Source organism: Sciurus vulgaris (genome assembly GCF_902686455.1).
Source record: "Sciurus vulgaris genome assembly, chromosome: 18".
NCBI lineage: Eukaryota > Metazoa > Chordata > Mammalia > Rodentia > Sciuridae > Sciurus > Sciurus vulgaris.
The window spans coordinates 31,683,674-31,704,864 of NC_136479.1; the positions used below are offsets into that span (position 1 = coordinate 31,683,674).

The following is a 21,191-nucleotide window of genomic DNA, read 5'->3' on the forward strand; positions in this document are numbered from 1 at the left end:
ACCGTATCATGAATTTTAATATTTTGATAATTCTATCTTAATGTCCTTTGTTTCCTTGGTATTCCTATGTGTCTTATTACCTGAATTTGAAACATTTTGTCCAATGACTACACTCAGCACCAGGTGGCCAACGGGCGCCATGGCCCATGAAGGTACAACCTCTCCACCCCATCTTCTCCTGCAGCTGATCTACCCAGCCTTGGGGGTGTGGGATCCAGGGAGATGAGGAGTCTGGCTTGGCCTCCACCACTTGCCTGTCCTGACTCAGCCTCTTTTGGAGACACCAGGGAACTCCATGAGAGAGGAGGAGGTGCTGTAGAGCAGGGACCTGGTGTCCAGTTGGAAGCCCTCCATCTCCCACTGGGTTATTGAAAGATGGAGGCTGTACTCTTGGCCTCAAGAACAGCATGGTGGCAAAGGGGCTCAGAATCACATCCTCACTGACTTTGAGAAGGTACTTCATCCCCAGGGCAAACTGGGGAGGTTCCTCTCTTCTCTCCATATTCCCTTGAGCCCCTAGAGTCCCTCCTTGGTGAAACCAGGTTTGGAAACCAAGGGACACATGCTTGATCCCAGGCTGATCTTATTTTAGGAGAGGCAATCATTGATCCAGGCTGCCATTTTGTACCAGAGACCCACTTGATATCTGGTAAAGCCAACAGTCCCCTACTCAGATTACAGAGGCTCCCCAACTTGTGATGGGGTGTCACCCTGCCAAACCCATCACACACAGAAAATTTCATAGGGTGAAAATACATTTAATAGACCTAACCCACCCAACATCACAGCTTAACCTTAAACATGCTCAAAAACTTCAGCCCACAGTTGGGCAAATTATTTAGTGCAAAGCCTATTTTACATAAAGTGTTGAATATCTCATGTGATTTACTGACTATTATATTGTAAGGGAAGAACCGAAAGGCACATGTGTCCGCTTTTGCATCATCTCAAAGTCGAAAAATTCTAAGTTGAACCATCATAAGTCAGAGAATGCTGATAAGTATTTTTAAATTCATAAAATAAAACACACAGGGCTTCAAAGGAAACCAATAGCATTGGAATCAAAACATTTAAAAATGAAATGTCCTTTATTGATAGATTTCAATAACAACATCTGGGGCTGGGGAGATAGCTCAGTCAGTAGAGTGCTTGCCTTGTAAGCACAAGGCCCTGGGTTCGATCCCCAGCACCACCCCCCCCCCAAATAAAAGGTTAAATAACAACATCTAACTAAGGGTCCTCAGAGTTTCAAAGTTGACATGAGGGTAAATAATATTTTGAGATGTCTGTGACTGCTCTAAGATGAAAGGGAAACAGCTGTAATTTCTGTGCAAGGAGCAAGTCACATGTAGACCAGGTGGTTTGTGGCCTTTGTTCACACCTGAAGGAAAGTGAAAACCAAGTGGTCATTGTTTTCTCCTTCCATTTCTTGGACCCTGGTTTAAAACCTTTGATTTAAGCTGGGTTTGATGATACACACCTGAAATCCCAGCTACTCAGGAGGCTGAAGCAGGAGGATAGCAAGTTCCAGGGCAGTCTGGGCATCTTAGAGAGACCCTGTATCAAGCTAAAAAATAAAAAGAACTGGGGGTGTAGCTCAGTGGTAGAGCACCCCCAGATTCGATCCCCAGTACAAAAACAAACAAATAGCAACAACTTTGATTTAACCTCTCCTGGCAGTAGTCTTCTCCTCCGTATCCCTACCTCACAGCCTTATGCGAGAAATGTGAAAGGTAAGAGATGCAGAAGCATTTTGTGTTAGTGAGGGGTATACAACTATGAGGAATTATTAGCTTATTTCTTATTATTGATTGTTAAGACTTACTGTCAGCAAGACACCCATAGTGATGTAAGAGAAGCAAGCCCTGTTAGGATATTCCCTCCAGCTTATCTATCAACCTCTGCAGCCTGCCTCTGCTCCCCCCCACAGCTCCCAGAGAAGTCCTGGTTCCTGCCATCAGTTCCTTCCTGGTTCCCCCTCAGCTGAGCTGCCATGCCTGGTGGGTACAAAGGAGAATGTGGGGACGATGTGGACCCAATGCCCTTCCTGGCACCTCCTGACAAGGAGAGAATAGAAGCCATGAACAAGCCATATGACATTAAGAGGTCCTGCTGGGTCAAAGACGAGAAGGAGGGCTTTGTTGCTGGGGAGATCCAGTCTGAACAAGGTGACCAAGTCACCGTGAAGACAATCACCAACCAGGTGAGTGTAGAATAATCTCCAGGAAGAGAATGAGCTTTAGTCATGGCAGGCACCCAGGCCTCTGCTACACACACTTTTGCTCAGGAGGCAAAAAGAGCAGATGCCTCCAGAGTCCCTCATGCTGGCTTTGAGTCCAGTCTCAACAACACTCAAGATGTGTGGTCCTGGGTAAGACACTTTCTCTCATGAGCTTTGACTCCATCAAACTAGAGATTCCAATGAGATAGGATACAGGAAAGTACTTTGTTCACATGAGCATAAGGGATTATCATGATAGTTATTTATCTTTGAAGTCTCAAGCATCTCATACATGGAATCTATTTTTTAAGAGTGAAAGTGAACATCCCACCAAAATACAGTCTACCTGTGTTCCATGGCCCATGGTGGCACAAGAAATGTGATACAAGGCTCAGACCACCATGGTCCAATGCATGAGCTCTTCAGCAGCATGAGTGACAGATGGTGGCTCCTGAGTCCCTTGCTGCTGCTGCTGGTGTGCTAGAACCAAGCTGGCTCACAAAGGTCAGACAAGAAACATTCAAGGGCTTCACAGCCAGTTGTTAAACCTTTGGTACCTTGATATCAGCCACAATGGAAGTATTTACACCACAGAAATGGGCAAACGCTATGAATCATGGATTTCTACACAGATACCCCATGGTTGGTTTATCAACACATCACTCTCTTTGCTGGTCCATATAGTCTGATGATGAGGTATATATGACTTGAGAGAGTGCATAGAAATTTTGGTTTATTAAACCCCTAAGTCACGTCCTTCCCCATGGCAGATCCAAGGTGAGACACTTGATGGTTTTTGAAGTCCTTTGGATGACTGTATGTAATAGGATTTATTGACCCTATTTTACAGGGGAGGAAAAAGAAACTCAAAGTATCTTTAAGTAACTTGCCCCCAGTAACAAAGACAACAAGTGATGAGTTTGGATTCAAACCCCCAGTATCTGGTTCAAATCCCCATGACCCCCCCTATATCACTATGCCAGCTCTCCATGGTGGGCTCCCAAGAGCAAGTATGAAGTCAGCCTTGATTAATTTCATAAATAAAAGAAGTCAGAGACCTGTGATGACCAAGTCTTGCTGCAGTTTTCTCTGTACCTGCGTTTGAGGGGCATGGCAGCAGAGAGAAGAGGCCCTCACTGGGATAAAGTGGGTTTGAACATGAAAGTCAAGGTTGATTCTCATGGGGAATGTATTTTTCAGAAGGGTAGAGCATTACAGTGTTGCAAGAAATAATGGACAATAGGAGTAGGGCCTCTAGGGCAGTTTGTATGCAAAATTAAGGAAAACACTCAATTTCTTTGAGCATCCACAGTGGACAAGCCAGCCAGCCAGGTTTGGGATAGAAAGGACGGATCTTGCACTGACTCACCACCTAGTCCCTCAGATAAAGTCAAAGAAAAGTATTTGCATGTGGGCGAGGTCCATAGATCAGGAAACTACGAGAAAAGGACTTTGACTAAAACCTGGCTTGATTTTCTAGAGTGGTGTCCATTACTGAGTAGATTTTCCTTAACTGTCAAGACTTCAAATGATCTGCCTATCAGACTCATAAATTATTAAAAGTCCCCTGAAATCCCAGTATGTATTCAGGTCTCACATCTAAGGCTGCCAGCTACCAAAAGATATTTGCTTTCTGGATCACGTGTCTTACACTTTGGTCCCAGATGCTGGAACTGAAGAAACTGATGCTAGTTTTCATTCACAGATGGAAAAATCAAGGTGCAAAGTGGAGAAAGGATCTGCCTGCCTCACCCAGGAGTTAACATACCATTCAACAGCATTCTTGGCTGTTTTCATTTTCTGTCTTCTTTGCTTGCTTGCTTTTCAATTTGATCCTTCAAGGTGGTTTGGTGGGAGCAGGGGAATGTCTTTTTATTTTTTTTTAAGAAATGGAAAGTTCTTTAAACTTTCTAACTCTCAAGGGAGAGTTCTAACTCTCAAGGGAGAGCTTCAAAAGGCATATCTCTGCAAAGTGTCTCTAGGAGTAAACAGCAAGCTCTGATCAACTCCCAGCATGAACTTAGCTGGCAGAGAAAACACAGCCCAGAGGTGCTCTGCACTGTGGGGAGGGAATGGAAGAGTTCACAAAGTATTTTTTTCATGACCTCACTTAGGTCTGTATCATTCTCTCAGCAACCAGCTATTGTCTGCCCTACTTCAAAGACATAGGGCTGATATGGTCTCGGAAGTCTTTCCCCAGTCCAAGTCACACAATGGGATGTGTCTGGACCAGGAGTTGGATCCACTGGATGCCTCAGTCCAACTCCTTCCAGGACACCAGAGGGTGTGTGGGACCCTGTGCCAGATGCTGCTGTAGCTATAAAGGCACTATTTCCTAATGCACATGCTGCCATGACTTGACCCTCCAGACACTCACCATGAAGAAGGATGACATCCAGCAGATGAATCCACCCAAATTCTACCAGGCCAGTGACATGGCAGACATGACCTTCTTGAATGAGGCCAGTGTCCTAGACAATCTGCGCCAACGCTACTACCATATGAGGATCTATGTGAGTAGGAAATACTGGGGATGAGGGTGGGAAGGAAAGAGTAGGGACATGTCCTCTGCCCCTCTTTTTTTTTTTTTTCTGCCCCTCTTTTGATGGAGTGGGGCAGTTGCTCTATTCTTCCAAGGTCCCAGTGCACATTATGACTTGGATGAGGGCACAGGGACCATTTTTTTTTTTATATGTTAGAACTTCTGCCTCAGGCTTTCAGTAACTCAATGATGGTACCATTTCCATGGACAGCTGAAAACTTTCAGCCAGAAATCTTCTTTCCTGTTTCACCCTCTCCCTCAAACCCTCCAATAAAAATATCACTTCCCCATAGGGATTTCAGACATTGTATTAGAAATCTCCTTCTGTCCATCCATCTATCTACCCATTTATCATCCATCCATCCATCCATTCACTCATCCATCCATCCAGTCACCCAACTGTCTATCAATCTATCCAGTCATCTGTCCATACATCCATTCATCTATCCATTCACTCATCCTTCCATCCATCTACCCACCCACTCATTCATGGATCCATCCACTTCTTCAACAAACATTGAGAAGACATGACTTAAATGTAGCTCCGGGTCAGGCATGATGGGGTGTGCCTATAATCCCAGCAACTCTGGGGGTTAAGGAGGATAGGACTACAAGTTCAAGACCAGCCTCTGCAACTTAGTGAGATCCTAAGCAACTTAGTGGGACCCTGTCCCAAAATAAAAACTGAAAAAGACTGGAGATGTGTCTCAGTGGTTAAGTGCCTGGGTTCTCTCTAGTAACAACAACAACAACAACAAAATATATGCAGCTCAGGGGACAGAGGGAAGAACAAGAGACTGCATCCTTGAAGAGGTTCAGTTTCTGTTTATCTGAGGGATGGGAAGAGCAAACTACAAGCAGTCTCCTGAGTGTGGCTAAAAGATCCTAGGACCTAAGGATGATTTCCTGAAGGTGTCAGTGGCTGAACTGCAAAATGGGTTGTCTAAGGAAGTTTGGCGTTTTCTTCTCTAGATGTCTTCACTAAACACAAAAAAGTCCATCTGGTAGGAGTAGGTGAGGCGGGGTCTGGTTGCAGGGTCAGGGTGGCTGGGGATCTCCCGTCCCCAGTCTGCGGTTATGGCCAAGATGGCTGCTGTACCTCCCCCTCTTGTACTTTAATGCTGTTTTGCTTCTGGATTCAGACCTCTCGCAGCACCTAGCCCCAGAGGGTACTGGAAGATCTCTGGGAATCTGTTACAGATATTTTCTGGGTCTGGAAGTCATGGGAGTGTCCTTGAAACTTGGGTCTTAAAGAACCCCATCCACACCCGGCCTAGCCTGGAACCTGGGCTGAGGAGGTTGGTGGGTTTGATGGTTGAGCTTAGGGCTGAGGCTTACTTTGGACCATTCTGTAGTCAAGCCCTTGCTCCTGGTGGATGGACATACCACGTCATTGAGCTAAGAGATTGTAGGCTCTGTGCAGTGTGGCCTGAGGGACCAAAGCAGGGAGACACCCCTTAAATTAAAGCACCTCTGTGGCAGGCAGGGGCTCAACCCCAACTACTTCCGTCTGGTATCCCTCCTGACCAGAACAGGGACATAGCCGGCTTCTGGGTTGCTGCCTGCCCTGACTCCCAGCTGAGACAGGGCTGGAAGTAAAAAGTGACTCAGTGGCCGCAGTCTCGGTATGAGACACTGTGTGTCATGCTCTCAGCTCATCTATGGGTTTTCTTTATCTCGTTTCTTTTTCTTCCAGTTCTATTTACTGTTTCCTTTTAAAAGCTCAACATAGCACAGCTCTGCTTAAGAGAAGCTGGGGCTGTTTATTTCCACTTGGGTTCAAGTGGAAGATTTCGAGGTTGAATTGAAAAGAGACACAATGTAGAGGCATTGGAGGCGATTGTAACCGCTGAATGAACAGAAGGGAAAGTTGGGGAGCCATAAATTTGGCCATTTTCTGTCCTCGTTTATTCTCCCTTCCCTCCCATAATTTCTTTTACTCCATTGGGTTTTTGTCCTTTTTTAACAAATGGAACTATTTCTTACAAAATTGCCATCTTGGAGTGAAAAGAGAAGTCGGGGTTTCTTTTCAAGAATAAATCAAACCCAGTTGCCCACCCAAAGGAACCTGTGTCTACAAAATGCAGACTCTGCAGCTGTTAAAATACCCCGGAAATCGCTCAGGGAACTCTCATGGGAAATCTCACAGATAATTAAGTGGGAAAATCAAGATATAAAATAGAATTATAGAACATTATTTTTGTTTTAAAAACAGGGAGAATGTGTCTCTGGGTTTGCTTGTGTGCACATCCAAAGCCACGAAGGAAAGAAAATATAAGGAACTAACAGCAGCGCTTACCTATGGGAGGGGAAGCTGGGCACCCAGCAGGTGGGGGGCACTTTTTGCTTGGATGTGTCCATAGAGGGACTGTGTTACCTATTTGTATAATTAACCCCAAAGAAAATGAAGCAAATAAATATCAAGGGGAGGTTTGGTTTTGCTTAACGAAGAGATTGATTTTGCTCTCCACTTTGTCTCAGAGAAATCAGTGATACTCTTGGTCTGCTCAGCCACAGATAGGCTGGGGCCCCGGGGAACTAGCTGAGGGCCCCAGGAGGAAGGGTCGGCTGACAATTCGTCTTCCTTCCCTCTCACCAGACCTACTCAGGCTTGTTCTGCGTGACAGTCAACCCCTACAGGTGGCTGCCCATCTATGGGGCCCGTGTGGCCAACATGTACAAGGGTAAGAAGCGCACGGAGATGCCGCCCCACCTCTTCTCCATCTCTGACAATGCCTACCACGACATGCTCATGGGTGAGTGGGGTGCGGTCTGCTGGGACCCCGGGGGTGGGAGACCAGTCTTCCTTGGCCCTCGTGGCTCCAAATGCATTAGGACGCGATCCCAACCCTGACCCTGAACTCCCCACCCTGGGGAGTTCTTTACTAACCTGGAGCAGCAGCTGCCTGTGGGTTTAGTACCAGGTGCCTGTCCCCGGTGGGCAGCAGCCCCTCCTTCTGCCCTGTCTCACCGAAGCTTCCCAGACCTAGGGGACACTGTGAAGTAACTTGCCCAAGGCTCAGGTTGACCCTCGTCACCATTTCCTGTGTGATCGTTGCTGCTCTTTGGCTGGTCTGGCTGCCTTCTGTGATTTTTTATGGCCTTTCTCTTGATGTTGAAGTTGATGTGAGGTCGTTCTCGGTCTGAAGCAAACAGACTGGTAGAAATGGAGTGGCTAGAAAGTTCTTGGCCTTTTCTGCAAGGGCATATGCTGCAGTGATGGGCACAAGGACTCCGATGCCACAGGATCCTGGGTTTTGGGCTTCCAAGTGCAACCAAGGCCACTCTCCAGGCTGGGTGGGCCTCAGGGAGGGCTGCTTGGTGAGGTTACTGTCAAACGCCTAGTTTCTAAATGTTTTCTAATTACATCTTCCTGTGGCTGTTTTCTTCCCCACAGATCGTGAAAATCAGTCTATGCTAATCACGTAAGTGTCTCTTCTGTCTCTTAGTCTATGTACATATAATTAGGTCTGTGCATTACACATATAATTAAGCCTTCTCAGAATTAATTGGGGGACGTTGTACAAACTCTGCAGGCAGCGAGTGGGCTTGACAGGGCGACCGAGGCTGTGCCTGCTAAACCTATGGGAGGACGCGTGTCCCCAAGGCCTCCCCACCTACTTGAATGTCCAGGCTGGGGCATGAGAGGGAGCAGAACGTGCACTGACCCCTGGTCTCCCTCATCCGCGGCCGACACCCCTCTTCCCGCTTTCACATGACTGCTGTTGTTTTCCACCTGCAGCGGAGAATCTGGTGCTGGCAAGACTGAGAACACCAAGAAGGTCATCCAGTACTTTGCCAATATCGGAGGAACTGGAAAACAGTCCACCGATAAGAAGGTAGGGCCTGCCCCGTAGACCTGGGGTCAAGGGCACCGCGTAGCTGAGCCCATTTTGTTCTTCGCAGTCGCTTCCTGGTGGATGAGACTGAGGCTTAGAAAGAAGTGGCTTGGGCGGGGTCATCCCGGGAGGAGGCAGCCACAGACCCTGGTCCCTGCCCCAGAAGGACAGGGGCAGAGGAGAAAGGGTTACACAGTCTCCTCATTAAGCTGCCTCCACAGGTCCTGGCTGCCCCAGGGACACAATGTGCATTACTCCCTGGGACAACGGCTGCTTTAAAAATCTGACAAAGAGCCGGGCACGGTGGCTCTTGCCTGTAATCCCAGGGGCTCAGGAGGCTGAGACAGGAGGATCAGGAGTTCAAAGCCAGCCTCAGCCAAAGTGAGGCCCTAAGCAACTCAGTGAGACCCTGTCTCTAAATAAATGCACAATAGGGCTGGGGATGTGGCTCAGTGGTCAAGTGCCCCTGAGTTCAATCCCTGGTACCCACCCCCACCACCAAAAAAATCTGACAAAGAAAAGCAGAGCCTTGGAGGCAGGTCCAAGAAACACAGAGAAAGTTTGGGGGTTCACTCAAGGGTGTCTCCACCATCAGCAAAGTGAGGGAACAACAGTTCAGAATCAAGGCTGCCCCCAGGTATCCCCCCTCCCATGTCACAGGGCCGCAGAGGGACAGATTTTCTCAGGAGTGGCTCTCCTCCCAGGTCAAGATCTACACCCCATCAGCCCTGATTTCCCAGCGTCCCCGAGGTCATTCCCCTCCTGGGTTCTGGTCACATAAGCTACTGCCATTTGCAAGCCCAGCCCCTCAGCCCTGGGCCCGCAGGCAGCAGCTAATGATCACCCCTCCTTGGGTTTCTTTCTGGACCAGGGGTCCCTGGAGGATCAAATCATCCAGGCAAACCCCGTGCTGGAGGCCTTCGGGAACGCCAAGACCACCAGGAACAACAACTCCTCTCGCTTTGTAAGTGTGAGCAGTGGCACAGGGTCCCCTGGGGGTGCAGGATGGGAGTGCTGAGCCCATTCTTGGTGAAGAAATGGAAAATTAAGGTGAAGGGGACCAGGCAAGCCCAGGCTTCTCCTTCCCAGAGGTTTTAGGGAGTACCGCTCTGGGTCCAGTCAGCCAGCAGAACCCACTTGCACTTGACCCAGGGCATCGATGCTCAGGCTTGGTTATAAGGTGATGGAGGGGCTCAGAAGTCATGCAGGGGAGCCAGAGATTCAGAGCAGCAGGAAGCTGGGGCCCCTTCCTCCAGGCTGGAGGGACCTGGGAGAGGGTCCCTGGTAGACTGAAGCCAGTGGCTATAGGGTCAGTGTTCTGTGAGCTGAGTCACTTCCTGAGGTTCCGATCACCAGAGAATCCCAGCCCTTCCCTCCTTTGCCTCCCCAGCCTCCTCGGGGTCCCCTGGTTGAGCTGAGGGACCCTAGGAAACAGGGCATAGGGACAGGCAGAGGTGGGGGCAGGTGAGGAGAAGCGGTGAGGGAGAACACACCCCGAGCAGCCCATTTCCCGAGCGTTCATTTATGGTCCTGACACAAGTCAGGGAGAGGAATTGGGTCCCTTGATAAGGAGACCCCAGGTCACCTGGCCGGCCGGCCATATTTGTACAAGGCCTGGCCTCTAATATGGAATCCCAAAGGGTCCCAGTCCCTCCTGCTGAGTGCCCCTCTCCCCCACAAATGACCCAAACCACAAACCCCAGATCCAGCTCCATCCTGCCCATGACATCCCAGCTCCAGGCAGAGCCTGGCTACATCTTCCCGAGAAATCGTGGGGACTGTTGAGAAGTGTCCCAAATCTGGGCTAGATCTTGTCCTAAAGTGTGAGCAGCCTCCCTCACCTCCCCTCCCCTTGTCCTCCCTGCTCAGGGCAAGTTCATTCGAATCCACTTTGGAACTACAGGCAAGCTGGCCGGAGCTGACATCGAGAGCTGTGAGTCGGGTCCCTTCGGGTGGGCTCGTCCAGGCAGGACCAGCTGTATCATTTTTGAGGTCCTTCATTTTTGAGGCCTTTCATTTTGAGTACACATGAAATTGAGGGGTCATTGTTTTTTAAGATGTTAAGAATTTCAAAACATGGGCTGGGTTGTGGCTCAGTGATAGAGCGCTTGCCTGGCACGTGTGAGGCACTGGGTTCGATTCTCAGCACCGCATAGAAATAAATAAATAAAATAAAGGTCCATCAACATCTAAAAAAGACTTTAAAAAAAAGAATTTCAAAACAGTCACAGAGAAGCATTAAACCAAGGCCTCTGAGGACCGTCCTGAGTGCCACCCGTCAGTGCCTAGAAGACCAGCTGTGCTCTGGGCTCCTCTTGTTGGCAGACAGGCCCCCCAAGGCTAGGTGTCTTTTGGAGAGGGAAGAGTGGGGCCCTCACGGGCTCTGTGGAGAGGGGAGTTCTGCTTTCCACGGGATCTGAACTCCGGCTGGAATGCTCCACATTTACAGAGTCCTTGTTTTCAGATCTCTTAGAGAAGTCTCGAGTCATCTCGCAGCAGGCAGCCGAGAGAAGCTACCATATTTTCTATCAGATTCTCTCCAATAAGAAACCTGAACTCGTCGGTAAGGATCCTGTGTCCACCTGCCTGCCCCAGATCTGCCCCTCTCTCGTCCAAACGAAAGGATTCCCACACGTGAAGGGTCTTGGGTCGCCCCTGTGGTTCTGAGGCGATCTTCTTGATTTAGTTATGAGAACCACAGATGCAGGGAGCTTCCTCAGTGATCTGCTCACACCTCTCATCCTCATGATAGTCGGGGGACACTTTATACCATTGCTGGCCCATTTCACAGATGGGAACTTGGGATGCCTGCAACGCATGACTGAGGTGTAGACCTGAGAGATGAAGCTCTAGACTCTTGTCTCCAACCTGCTGCCTTTGAGCCTGATGCTCAGACAGCAGCACAGGGGTCAGCCTGGGACCATGCTTACCCTGGGACCCATGCTTGCATGAGCCATAACAACAGACACAGCCCAAACTGGGTGCATAGCTTAGAGAGCAGAGTACACTCACCCACCCAACTGGACGCCCTTGGGCAGGCACCAACCTGCTCAACTATCCATGGCAGACCTGCTCAGGAAATAAGGTGGGAGGAGGGATGAAGACTCTATCTTAAACACACACCTTCTAACCGGGATATTGGGCACCACAACCCACCCACAGGTAGACTTTTTTTGTGTTAAACCAAGTGGACTTTCAAATCAATGGATGATATTTTGAAATTGGGAAATTTCACATAAAAACCCAATTTCCTGGTTTCTCTTAGAGTAGCAGAAGAGCCAGTACCTCAGAGCCTGTCCCCTACTGATCCTGATAAGCTGAGTGGTGGTGGCCCCCTGGTTGGAATGCAAGCTCTCTTGTCCACCACACTCCCCACCAAGCCCTATTGCCTCCCTGACATTGGAGCAAAGTGGAAGCCATCATTTATCTTCCTTCTTGTGCTACAATTGTTCTTAATAGTAGAAATACATTGAAAGGAAAATGTTTATTGTACCAGCTCTTCTTCCAAAAGTGAACAATTAAAAATGTTAGACCAAGAGGGGCACACATCTGAAGAAAGCTAGAAGTGAGCATACATTTTTTGGGGGGAAGTGGGTACTGGGGATTGAACTCAGTACCCTCGAGGGGCCCTCGACCACTGAGCCATGTTCCCAGCCCTATTTTGTATTTTATTTGGAGACAAGGTCTCACTGAGTTGCTTAGCACCTTGCTGTTGCTGAGGCTGGCTTTGAACTCGCAATCCTCCTGCCTCAGCCTCCCGAGCTGCTGGGATTATAGGCGTTGGCCACCGTGCCCATTGACCATACATTTTTGTAAAAGCAACAACCCTCCCATGTGTACTCTATGCGAATGGTGGTGTCGCTCAAGGGAGTCGTTGTGTTACCTTCTGCATTAGAATGTGACCTGCTTTCTATAGGAGAGGAGCAGGAAAGAAACAAATTTATTTATTCCCCCAATTATCGTCTGGATACCTACTCAGAGCTAGTGACAGAGGACACAGCCAGATTCCTGCAATCCTCCCACCACCCTAAAGCTCCTTGTGCCATGCTGTTCCGGTCCCTCTGTGACTCGGAGGGATCCCAGAGGCCAGCACCGTTCAGCTCCGGAACTCCTGCAACACCCACCATCTTGGCTGGCCTGTGAAGGGCATTTGGAGACAGGGGTTAGAAACAAAAGAGAAAATAACCATAGGTCCCCAAGTTGCTAACCTGCTTTGCTGCTCCTGGCAGAGAGTTTGCTGCTGGTCCCCAATCCTAAGGAATACCACTGGATCAGCCAAGGCGTCACCATGGTGGACAACATGGACGACGGAGAAGAGCTGCAGATCACAGACGTGAGTGGGCATGGCTGGCAAGGAGGAGGGAGAACCAGGGCAGACGCCCTGGGTGTGCACCAGAGCTGGGTCAGGGTGAGGGTGGGGGCCCACTCAGAGCCTCAGACAGCAGCCCCAAGTCCCCCCAGGAGATTTCTGGGGTGACACCTGGTATTCATTCCCTGCCTGTTGTGGTGAGTAGAGTTTCTCTCCAGGCCTGAACTAGAATTCCCCAGGACCTCGTTCTCCACCCTATGCAACGTGTCCTCCTCCCCAGCCCAGTCAGAGGTGCGTGTCCCCTCTGTCTCCTCTCATGACACCAAGCCCGTGTGACTCCGTGGGAGTAGTCATGCGTGGCTGAACCATGGGGACACCTTCTGAGAAAGGCAGCAGGAGAATTTGTCATGCAAACATCAGAGAGTGTCTCACACAAACCTAGGTGGGGTCGCCCAGCGCACACCCGGGCTGCTGGTGTCCGGCTGTGGTTAGCTAATTGCTGCTGGGCCATGGTGAACAAAGTGACCTGAAGTTAAATCAAGTCCAAGAGAAACGGTGCCGTCGAGACAGCAGGAAACACGAGATGCATGAGGCTCTTGCCAGCCTAACACACAAACAGCTTCGCAGTGAACTTTCTTCTTTATAAGTAGAAGGAGTACGCTCTAAAATGACCATGAAAAGCTAGCCTAGTAAAGACACACACGTGACGTGGTTGTTTCTTTTCTAGCCTTTTGTACTCGTACACGCTCCTTTTTCACATCTAGCAGTGTGGCCGGTTTGCTTACACCAGCATCTTTTTTTTTCTTTTTTTTTTTTTTTTTTAGGAACTAGGGATTGAACTCAGGAGCACTTAACCTCTGAGCCACATCCCCATCCCTTTTTTTTAAATATTTCACTAGAGACAGGGTCTCACTAAGTTGTTTAACACCTCACTAAGTTGCTAAGGCTGGCTTGGAACTTGTGATCCTCCTGCCTCAGCCTCCTGAGCCTCCTGGATTACACACGTATGCCGCTGCACCCGGCCAGCATCTTCACAAATGAGTGAACAGCGTGTTGTTGCGTTACTGTTACGTAGGCTATAATGTCACTAGGTTGCAGGAAACTTTCAGCCGCACTATGATCTTATGGGACCACTGTCATATATGTGACTCGCCACTGACTGAAACATTGTTATGTGGCTCCTGACTGTATTGAGTAGGAGGTCCTCTCTCTGGCCACGGAATAGTTTCCTGATTCATCTTGGCCTTCCTCTCTCCAGTGTCTCGCATGGAGCCTTAATGACAATAACAATGGTTATTATAATAATATTTCCCCTGATTGCATACTTACTGTGTGTTAAGCACCAAACTAAATATTTTACCTGTCATTCAGCTCTATCCTTCTGACTACTGACTGTCACCTGCTTGCAGATGGCTACAGAGAGTGGAGAGGTTAAATAAAACCACAGGGCCAGGCATGGTGGCGCATATCTGTAATCTCAGCAACTTGGGAGGCTGAGAGAGGAGGATTACCAGTTTGAGGCCAGCCTCAGCTATTTAGTGAGGCCCTCAGCAACTTAGTGAGACCCTGCCTCAAAATAAAAGAGTCTTAAAAAGGGGTGGGGATGTAGCTTAGTGGTAACACACTCCTGGGTTAGATCCCCAGCACCAAAGTAATAATAATAATAATAATAAAGACCATATGGCAGAGGGTCTGTTCTGAACTCCTTGGAGGAAAACCAACCGCCCCCCATTCAGGGTGTGTCTGACTCTAGAGGCCACATCCTGTGCAGTGGCCCCTTGGGGTGGCCCTGCAGTGGCAGTGCCACAACCTCCATGGCATGGAACAAGAAGCCAGGAGTCTGATGGCTTTCTCCTCCTGTTGCTTGGTAGGAGGCCTTTGATGTGCTGGGCTTCAGCGCAGAGGAGAAGATTGGCGTTTATAAGCTGACTGGGGGCATCATGCACTTTGGGAACATGAAGTTCAAGCAGAAGCCCAGAGAGGAGCAAGCTGAAGTGGATACCACTGAGGGTAGGTGCTGGGCTGGGGCTGTTCAGAGGCCAGGCAGTTTTTCTTTTCTCTCCAGGTTTGGTGGCCATTTCAGAGACATGGTGGGGATTCTCGGGCTCTCTGATGGCTGTAACCAAGCACGTTCCTTGGATATTCAGACATGGATATTCTCAGAGAGGCAGAAAGAGTCAGAGCATGATTCCAGTTTCTTTTTTTTTTTAATTATTATTATTTTTTAATTTAGCTTTTAATTTTTTACAGACTGCATTTTGATTCATTGTACACAATGGGGTACATCATTTCGTTTCTATGGTTGTGCACGATGTAGATTCACACCACTCATGTAATCATACATGTATATAGGGTAATGATGTCTGTCTCATTCCACCATTTTTCATAACCCCTCCCTCTCATTTCCTTTTACATATTCTAAAGTTCCTCCATTCTTCTCTCACTCCCCACCCACCAACTCCCATTTTATATCATTCTCCACTTATCAGAGAAAACATTCGGCCTTTGGTTTTTTGGCCTTGGCTTATTTCACTTAGCATGATATTCTCCAATCCCATCCATTTATTTGCACATGCCATAATACTATTCTTCTTTATGGCTGAGTAGTATTCCATTATGTATATATATACCAGAGTTTCCAGTTTCTACATCCTACTTTGCCACTTGACCCTGAGAAAGTATGGAAACCACCTAAGATCATTGTTTCTCTTCAACAAAATAAGATGTCCCCCATGCTCCTTTTCCTCCTCCCAAGACCACACAGGAAGGTGCTTCCTTTATCACTCATCTGTTTTCTCCACCTCCACTCAGTGGCTGACAAAGTGGCCCATCTCATGGGTCTCAATTCCGGCGAACTCCAGAAGGGCATCACCAGGCCCCGGGTCAAAGTAGGCAACGAGTTCGTGCAAAAAGGCCAGAACATGGAACAGTGCAACAACTCCATCGGGGCTCTGGGCAAGGCTGTCTACGACAAGATGTTCAAGTGGCTGGTGGCCAGGATTAACAAGACCCTGGACACCAAGATGCAGCGACAATTCTTCATCGGGGTGCTGGACATTGCCGGCTTTGAGATCTTTGAGGTGTGTCTGGCCACATGTTTGGCTTCTGCTTTGAGGTGGCCATCCTTTTGTAAGCGGCTCTTCACCGTGGTTATGTTGTTTCTTGCCTGGGACCCCAGGGGTGGAAAAATGTCAGTGTGCCACTGATCTCTGACGTTTGGACTTTAGAAATTTCCATCTGGTTTCTGTGGTGCCATCAAGAATGGTATAGACTTAATGGATAAAATGAGTCATGGGCCAGAGCTGACCTGTACTGGCTCACAAGAGCTGATTGTTGATTTGTTGACTGTTGATTTTCAGGAATTTCAGGAATTCTGTGAGACAGTTGACATTGTTTGTGTTGTTTGCTTGAAATTAGCACAGAATGAATATTTACCTTACGAATATTGGCAAACACTACAACTCAGGGTGTTTTCTGGTTTAAGGGAGAAGACTAACTTATCAGTATACTACAATTATTTTTGTTCATTATGTGGGCTAGAGTCTGGTTGCCTGGCATTCAGGACCCAGAATCACCACTGTAGAGAGGGTGACACTTGCATCTCCCTGGGCTGCTGGGACTGTGACCTGGTTGGTGTTGAGGCACAGAGGATCATGCCTGATACTGGTGGGCCCCCCACGCACCCTTGCTCACACGTGGCTTCCTCACCCTCTCCTGGGAGCAGCTCCCTCTGGGCCTGGGCTGATGACCTCTTTCTGTTCTCCCACCACAGTTCAACAGCTTCGAGCAGCTGTGCATCAACTTCACCAATGAGAAGTTGCAGCAATTCTTCAACCACCACATGTTTGTGCTGGAGCAGGAGGAATACAAGAGGGAGGGCATCGAGTGGACCTTCATTGACTTTGGCCTTGACCTTCAGGCCTGCATTGACCTACTAGAAAAGGTGACCTACTTTTCCAAGGAGGGACTTGGGGAGAGCCGATATCCCTGACTGGGACATGCCTCAGGAGGGAATGTCACTGGGGCAGACAGGGAGGTGGCATTTGGCCTTAGGGCAGTTAGCAATGACCTCCACTGGTCCAACCTCCCGTTCCTCATCTACAAAAATGGGTACAGCAGCAACTGCCATGACACCATAGTTTGGGCTATTATATGCCATACCTCATTGGACCCTCACTACCCAATAAGGAAGATACTTTCATCCATTTCACAGAAGGGACCATTGAGGTCCAGAGAAGGGAAGTCACCTGTCTGGGGTCCCACACTCTGTAAGCGTCAGAGTCAGGTTCTTTTTTTTTGGGGGGAGGGGGGCAGTGCTGGGGATCGAACCCAGGGCCTTCTGCTTGCAAGGCAAGCACTCTACCAACTGAGCTATCTCCCCAGCCCCTAGAGTCAGGTTCTTAACTAGGCAAAATAATAGTTTCCCCTGTGGTCATACTACATAGGATGTTTTAACAAGTGGCTAGTTCAAGAATATATATTGGTTTTTTAAAATATATTTTTAGTTGTCAATGGACCTTTATTTTTTCCCCATTTATTTACATGTAGTGCTGAGGTTGAACCCAGTGCCTCACACATGTTAGGCAAGCGCTCTACCTCTGAGCCACAACCCCAGTCCCAAGAATATATATTGTTTGATTCAATGTGGAAAAAGGATAGAAAAAGGACATAACAAAATTTGAACAAAGTCTATTTGTAGTATTGTATCCATGTTAATTTATGGTTTTCAGCATTGAACACACAGTGTTTTAAGTTCACATTTGGAGGGGTTGGGCCAAGGGTCTATGGGAAGGCTTTTTGTTTTATGTGCAACATTTTTTGCAAGCCTGAAGTTATTTCAATGTTATAAGTTAGAAAGAAAAGAGGAAGGAAGGAAGAGAAAGAGGAAGGGAGAGATGGAGGAAGGATGGAAGGAAAGACTGATTATGTCTCCTAGGTTCACCCTTGGCTGATTTTATTCAGGCATCAAGAGCAACCAAGGGGCTGGGGATACAGCTCAGTTGGTAGAGTGATTGCCTTGCATGCAGAAGGCCCTGGGTTCAATCCCCAGCGCCACCAAAAAAAAACAGAAAAAAGAAAACAACCAGGGGTCTCCACTGTGGGCCCAGCCTGAGCCTCCCAGGAAGGCAGAGTCTTTGAAAACAGCCTGTGAGCACGATGCCTGTGCCACTCAACACCTATAAATACTTCCCTGTCCAGCTATCACTAAGCCTGAACTATACTCATTCTTGAACTTTGGGGTTTGGTGTTGCCCTCTTTCAACAGTCCTCTTTTAAGCCCAGAACCCCCATGTATAGGGGGCAAATGAGGTCCCTAATAGCATTTATGAACTCCCCATTTTTGTGTGAAAAGACACCTAGGACAGCACAAGGCCCCTGGTAGGAAGAGATAAAGAGAATCAAAAACAGGGGCAATAGGTGTCATTGATGTCAACATTTTCCTGACGGTCAAGTGTGCCCAGGGCCACTGTTCTGGTGGGTTAGCTTTCAAGGAGCTATCTGTTCCCTTCAGGCCTCTGTCTCCCCTTTGGTTGGATTCAATGGATTCCAGCCTCCTTTGCATCTAGATGGCCTTGGCATTTGAAGACGAGGACATGGAGTGTTGGGAGCTGTTCCCAGGTGTCACTGCCTAGAGCTCTGCTTCCACACCCTCTGCTCCGGTGTCTGGCTCATCTCCACCATCAGTCCCTGGCCCAGGACCAGTGTGGTCTCTGGGGTTCTAACACCATCCTGTCTTCTTCCCTCCTAGCCCATGGGCATCTTCTCCATCTTGGAGGAGCAGTGTGTCTTCCCCAAAGCCACGGATGCCACGTTCAAGGCCGCCCTGTATGACAACCACCTGGGCAAGTCCAGCAACTTCCTCAAGCCCAAGGGGGGCAAGGGCAAGGGGCCTGAGGCCCACTTCGAGCTTGTCCACTACGCAGGCACGGTAAGTTCCAGCCTGGAGCCACTTCTGACTGCTGGCCACCCCCAGCATTGTAGGACCACCCCTACCTGCCCCTCCTGAGTTTCCTTCCATGATCTATCAGCCAATTAAATGGACTCTGGCTCTTACCTCCTCATTATAAGTCCATCTGAGAATTCCAAAGCAACCCATCAAAGGATTAGGGATCAGCCAGTGGGTCATGCCATCAGACCCACCAGTGGATCACGGCCCTCAGTCTGAGGGCTGAATGTCAGTCTTGGCCAGAAATGACAGTACTTGGAAAAAGCTTTCCATGAGCCCATTAACTACTCCCAACTGAATAATTTGTCCGTCTGACAGCTGGTAGCAGCCAAACCAATAAGGTGACATCTGTAGAGTGGCTTTTTCACTCATGACAAATGCAGTCCTTGGGAAAGAGGGAAATTAAGTGCAGCCAGGACTCAGGTTCTGTTTGTATAACTAATGGGGGTTGTAACGTTCGTCCAGCCAGCTTCTAAGAAGATGTCTAATTTCCTCAGGATTTCAATATTGCTGTAAGGGCCAACACTCTTGTTACCAACAGAATTTGTTGAGCCTCTGTGGGTTTAAGTGCAGGAAAACAGCCGCCTTAGGACAGCACTGTCAGGAAAGCCATGATTGCATTGGGCATCAGGGCCAAGATTTTATGTCATCAACCATAACAACACCAATTACTCTCAAAATGGATCAGGCTGATACTTTGAGCAAACAGCAGGCTTGGAGCCAAATTGCAGTGCTCTGTTCCCGCCTTCCCACACTGAATGAGAAGAGTTCCGTATTTATAGCCATGAAATATTTATTTAAAGTCAAGGCTCTAGAATAAAGAACTAGGATGATGGATGTTTATACACTGAATAGGAGATGGGAAGCCCAAAGGTTGTGGCTTCTCATCTACTTTCTTCAGTTCTCTGTGCTCAATGGAAGGATCTAGAGGGCTCCACAGCCATACATCTGGGGCCACATAGCAAAATGGAAAATAGAAATTAGTGGGTGTCCAATTGCCTGCATATATGGAGCTCCCAATCCTGGGGCTGCCTCCTTCCATCAGCCAATGTCCCTGAAGCATTATAAGAGGGAATGCATGCTCCTTAGAAAAGAGAGACCTGGAGAGATTTCTTCATGTAGGTCAGGATTCCACCAGCCATGGCCAGTCACTGACAGCAAGCTCACTTGGGCAGAAGACCTGAGAGTAGGGGAGGCTCAGTGTGGGCTGTCAAAATAAGCAATGTAGAAGATCATGCCCCAGAAGAGCGTAGTCAGAGAGTCTTGGTGTATGAGCAGCACCTAGAGATGGAGTTTCCTAGACTGAAAAAACTGCAAATGCCCAAGAAACTAGATGGCGAGGTCCCCAACTCAGACAGGGACAAGGCCATCCCAGACACCATGAAATATATCAGGACAAGAACTGAAGCCCCAAGAGAGGGCACAGAAGGTTGTCCTGGGAGCCCAGAGTAGGCCGAGCATTAGGTGGGGAGGTTCCAGGTATAGGACCTGGAAAGGGGAAACTGGGCCTCAAGCTCACCCACTGGCTTTCGCCCCTCCTCAGGTCGGTTACAACATCACAGGCTGGCTGGAGAAGAACAAAGACCCCCTGAATGAAACAGTGGTGGGCTTGTTTCAGAAATCAACTCTGGGAATCCTAGCCTTTCTCTTCAAAGAAGAGGAGGCCGCAGGTATGCCTGGTCTCTCCTGGTGTCCAGTCTCCCTGGTCTGATGTCCTTTAGTGGCTAAAATGGGGAGAAGGAAATAAAACTCTCTTATTCAACTCTTGTTGAGTGAGTGAGTGAGTGAGTGAGTGAGTGAGTGAGTGAGTGAGTGAGTGACAAGAAGCTCAAAATAGGCCCTGGGGGGAGGAGGGTCCTGCAATAGAAAGATGTGGAAGAGTGGAGCCTCCGTCAGCTGAGCCGATCACTGGGCCTGCATCCACTCTGGGTAGAACAATGCTGCTTTGTACAAGTTGACCCTCAAATGCCCTGGGCTTAATTTTTGTTCCCCACTCTCTTGTCTGAAGCAAATGTCAAGCCCAGCCCTACTTCCTAGCCCCCTGTAACCCAGAGAGGAACATCCTGGGTGGAAGCTGCCCCATGGGGTTGCCTCAGGCAGGCAGGAAATGCCAGCTCCTCCTTCCTGGGCCAAGTCTTCCACCTTGTGTCAGTCCTAAAGCAGGAAGGGCTGCATGCCTTTCTGGGGGGCCCAGCAACCCTCTGACCGTTACACCGCAGTCAGCCCACTTGCCCACTCCCTGGTAGATTTCATTTTCCTGGTGTGAGGGTTCCACCTCTTTGAGTCCCAAGAAAAGACTTTTTAAGTTCAGAGAAATGCATGTGCTTTGGCGCA

General features: G+C 48.6%; 1 protein-coding gene across 1 annotated transcript in view; it reads left to right on the top strand.

The window, feature by feature from the left end:
* Window positions 1-1,993: 1,993 nt before the first annotated feature.
* Window positions 1,994-21,191, top strand: part of MYH16 (myosin heavy chain 16) — a gene marked incomplete at its 5' end in the record, with an annotated part of 60,616 nt that continues 41,418 nt past the window's right edge. Inside the window, 14 exons of the mRNA XM_079121209.1 lie at window positions 1,994-2,203; window positions 4,591-4,734; window positions 7,363-7,519; window positions 8,161-8,188; window positions 8,506-8,602; window positions 9,474-9,566; window positions 10,472-10,535; window positions 11,067-11,165; window positions 12,832-12,935; window positions 14,783-14,921; window positions 15,723-15,991; window positions 16,684-16,854; window positions 18,660-18,839; window positions 20,401-20,527. Coding sequence (XP_078977335.1) covers window positions 1,994-2,203; window positions 4,591-4,734; window positions 7,363-7,519; window positions 8,161-8,188; window positions 8,506-8,602; window positions 9,474-9,566; window positions 10,472-10,535; window positions 11,067-11,165; window positions 12,832-12,935; window positions 14,783-14,921; window positions 15,723-15,991; window positions 16,684-16,854; window positions 18,660-18,839; window positions 20,401-20,527 — 1,882 coding nt within the window. The remainder of the gene's footprint in view (window positions 2,204-4,590; window positions 4,735-7,362; window positions 7,520-8,160; window positions 8,189-8,505; window positions 8,603-9,473; window positions 9,567-10,471; window positions 10,536-11,066; window positions 11,166-12,831; window positions 12,936-14,782; window positions 14,922-15,722; window positions 15,992-16,683; window positions 16,855-18,659; window positions 18,840-20,400; window positions 20,528-21,191) is intronic.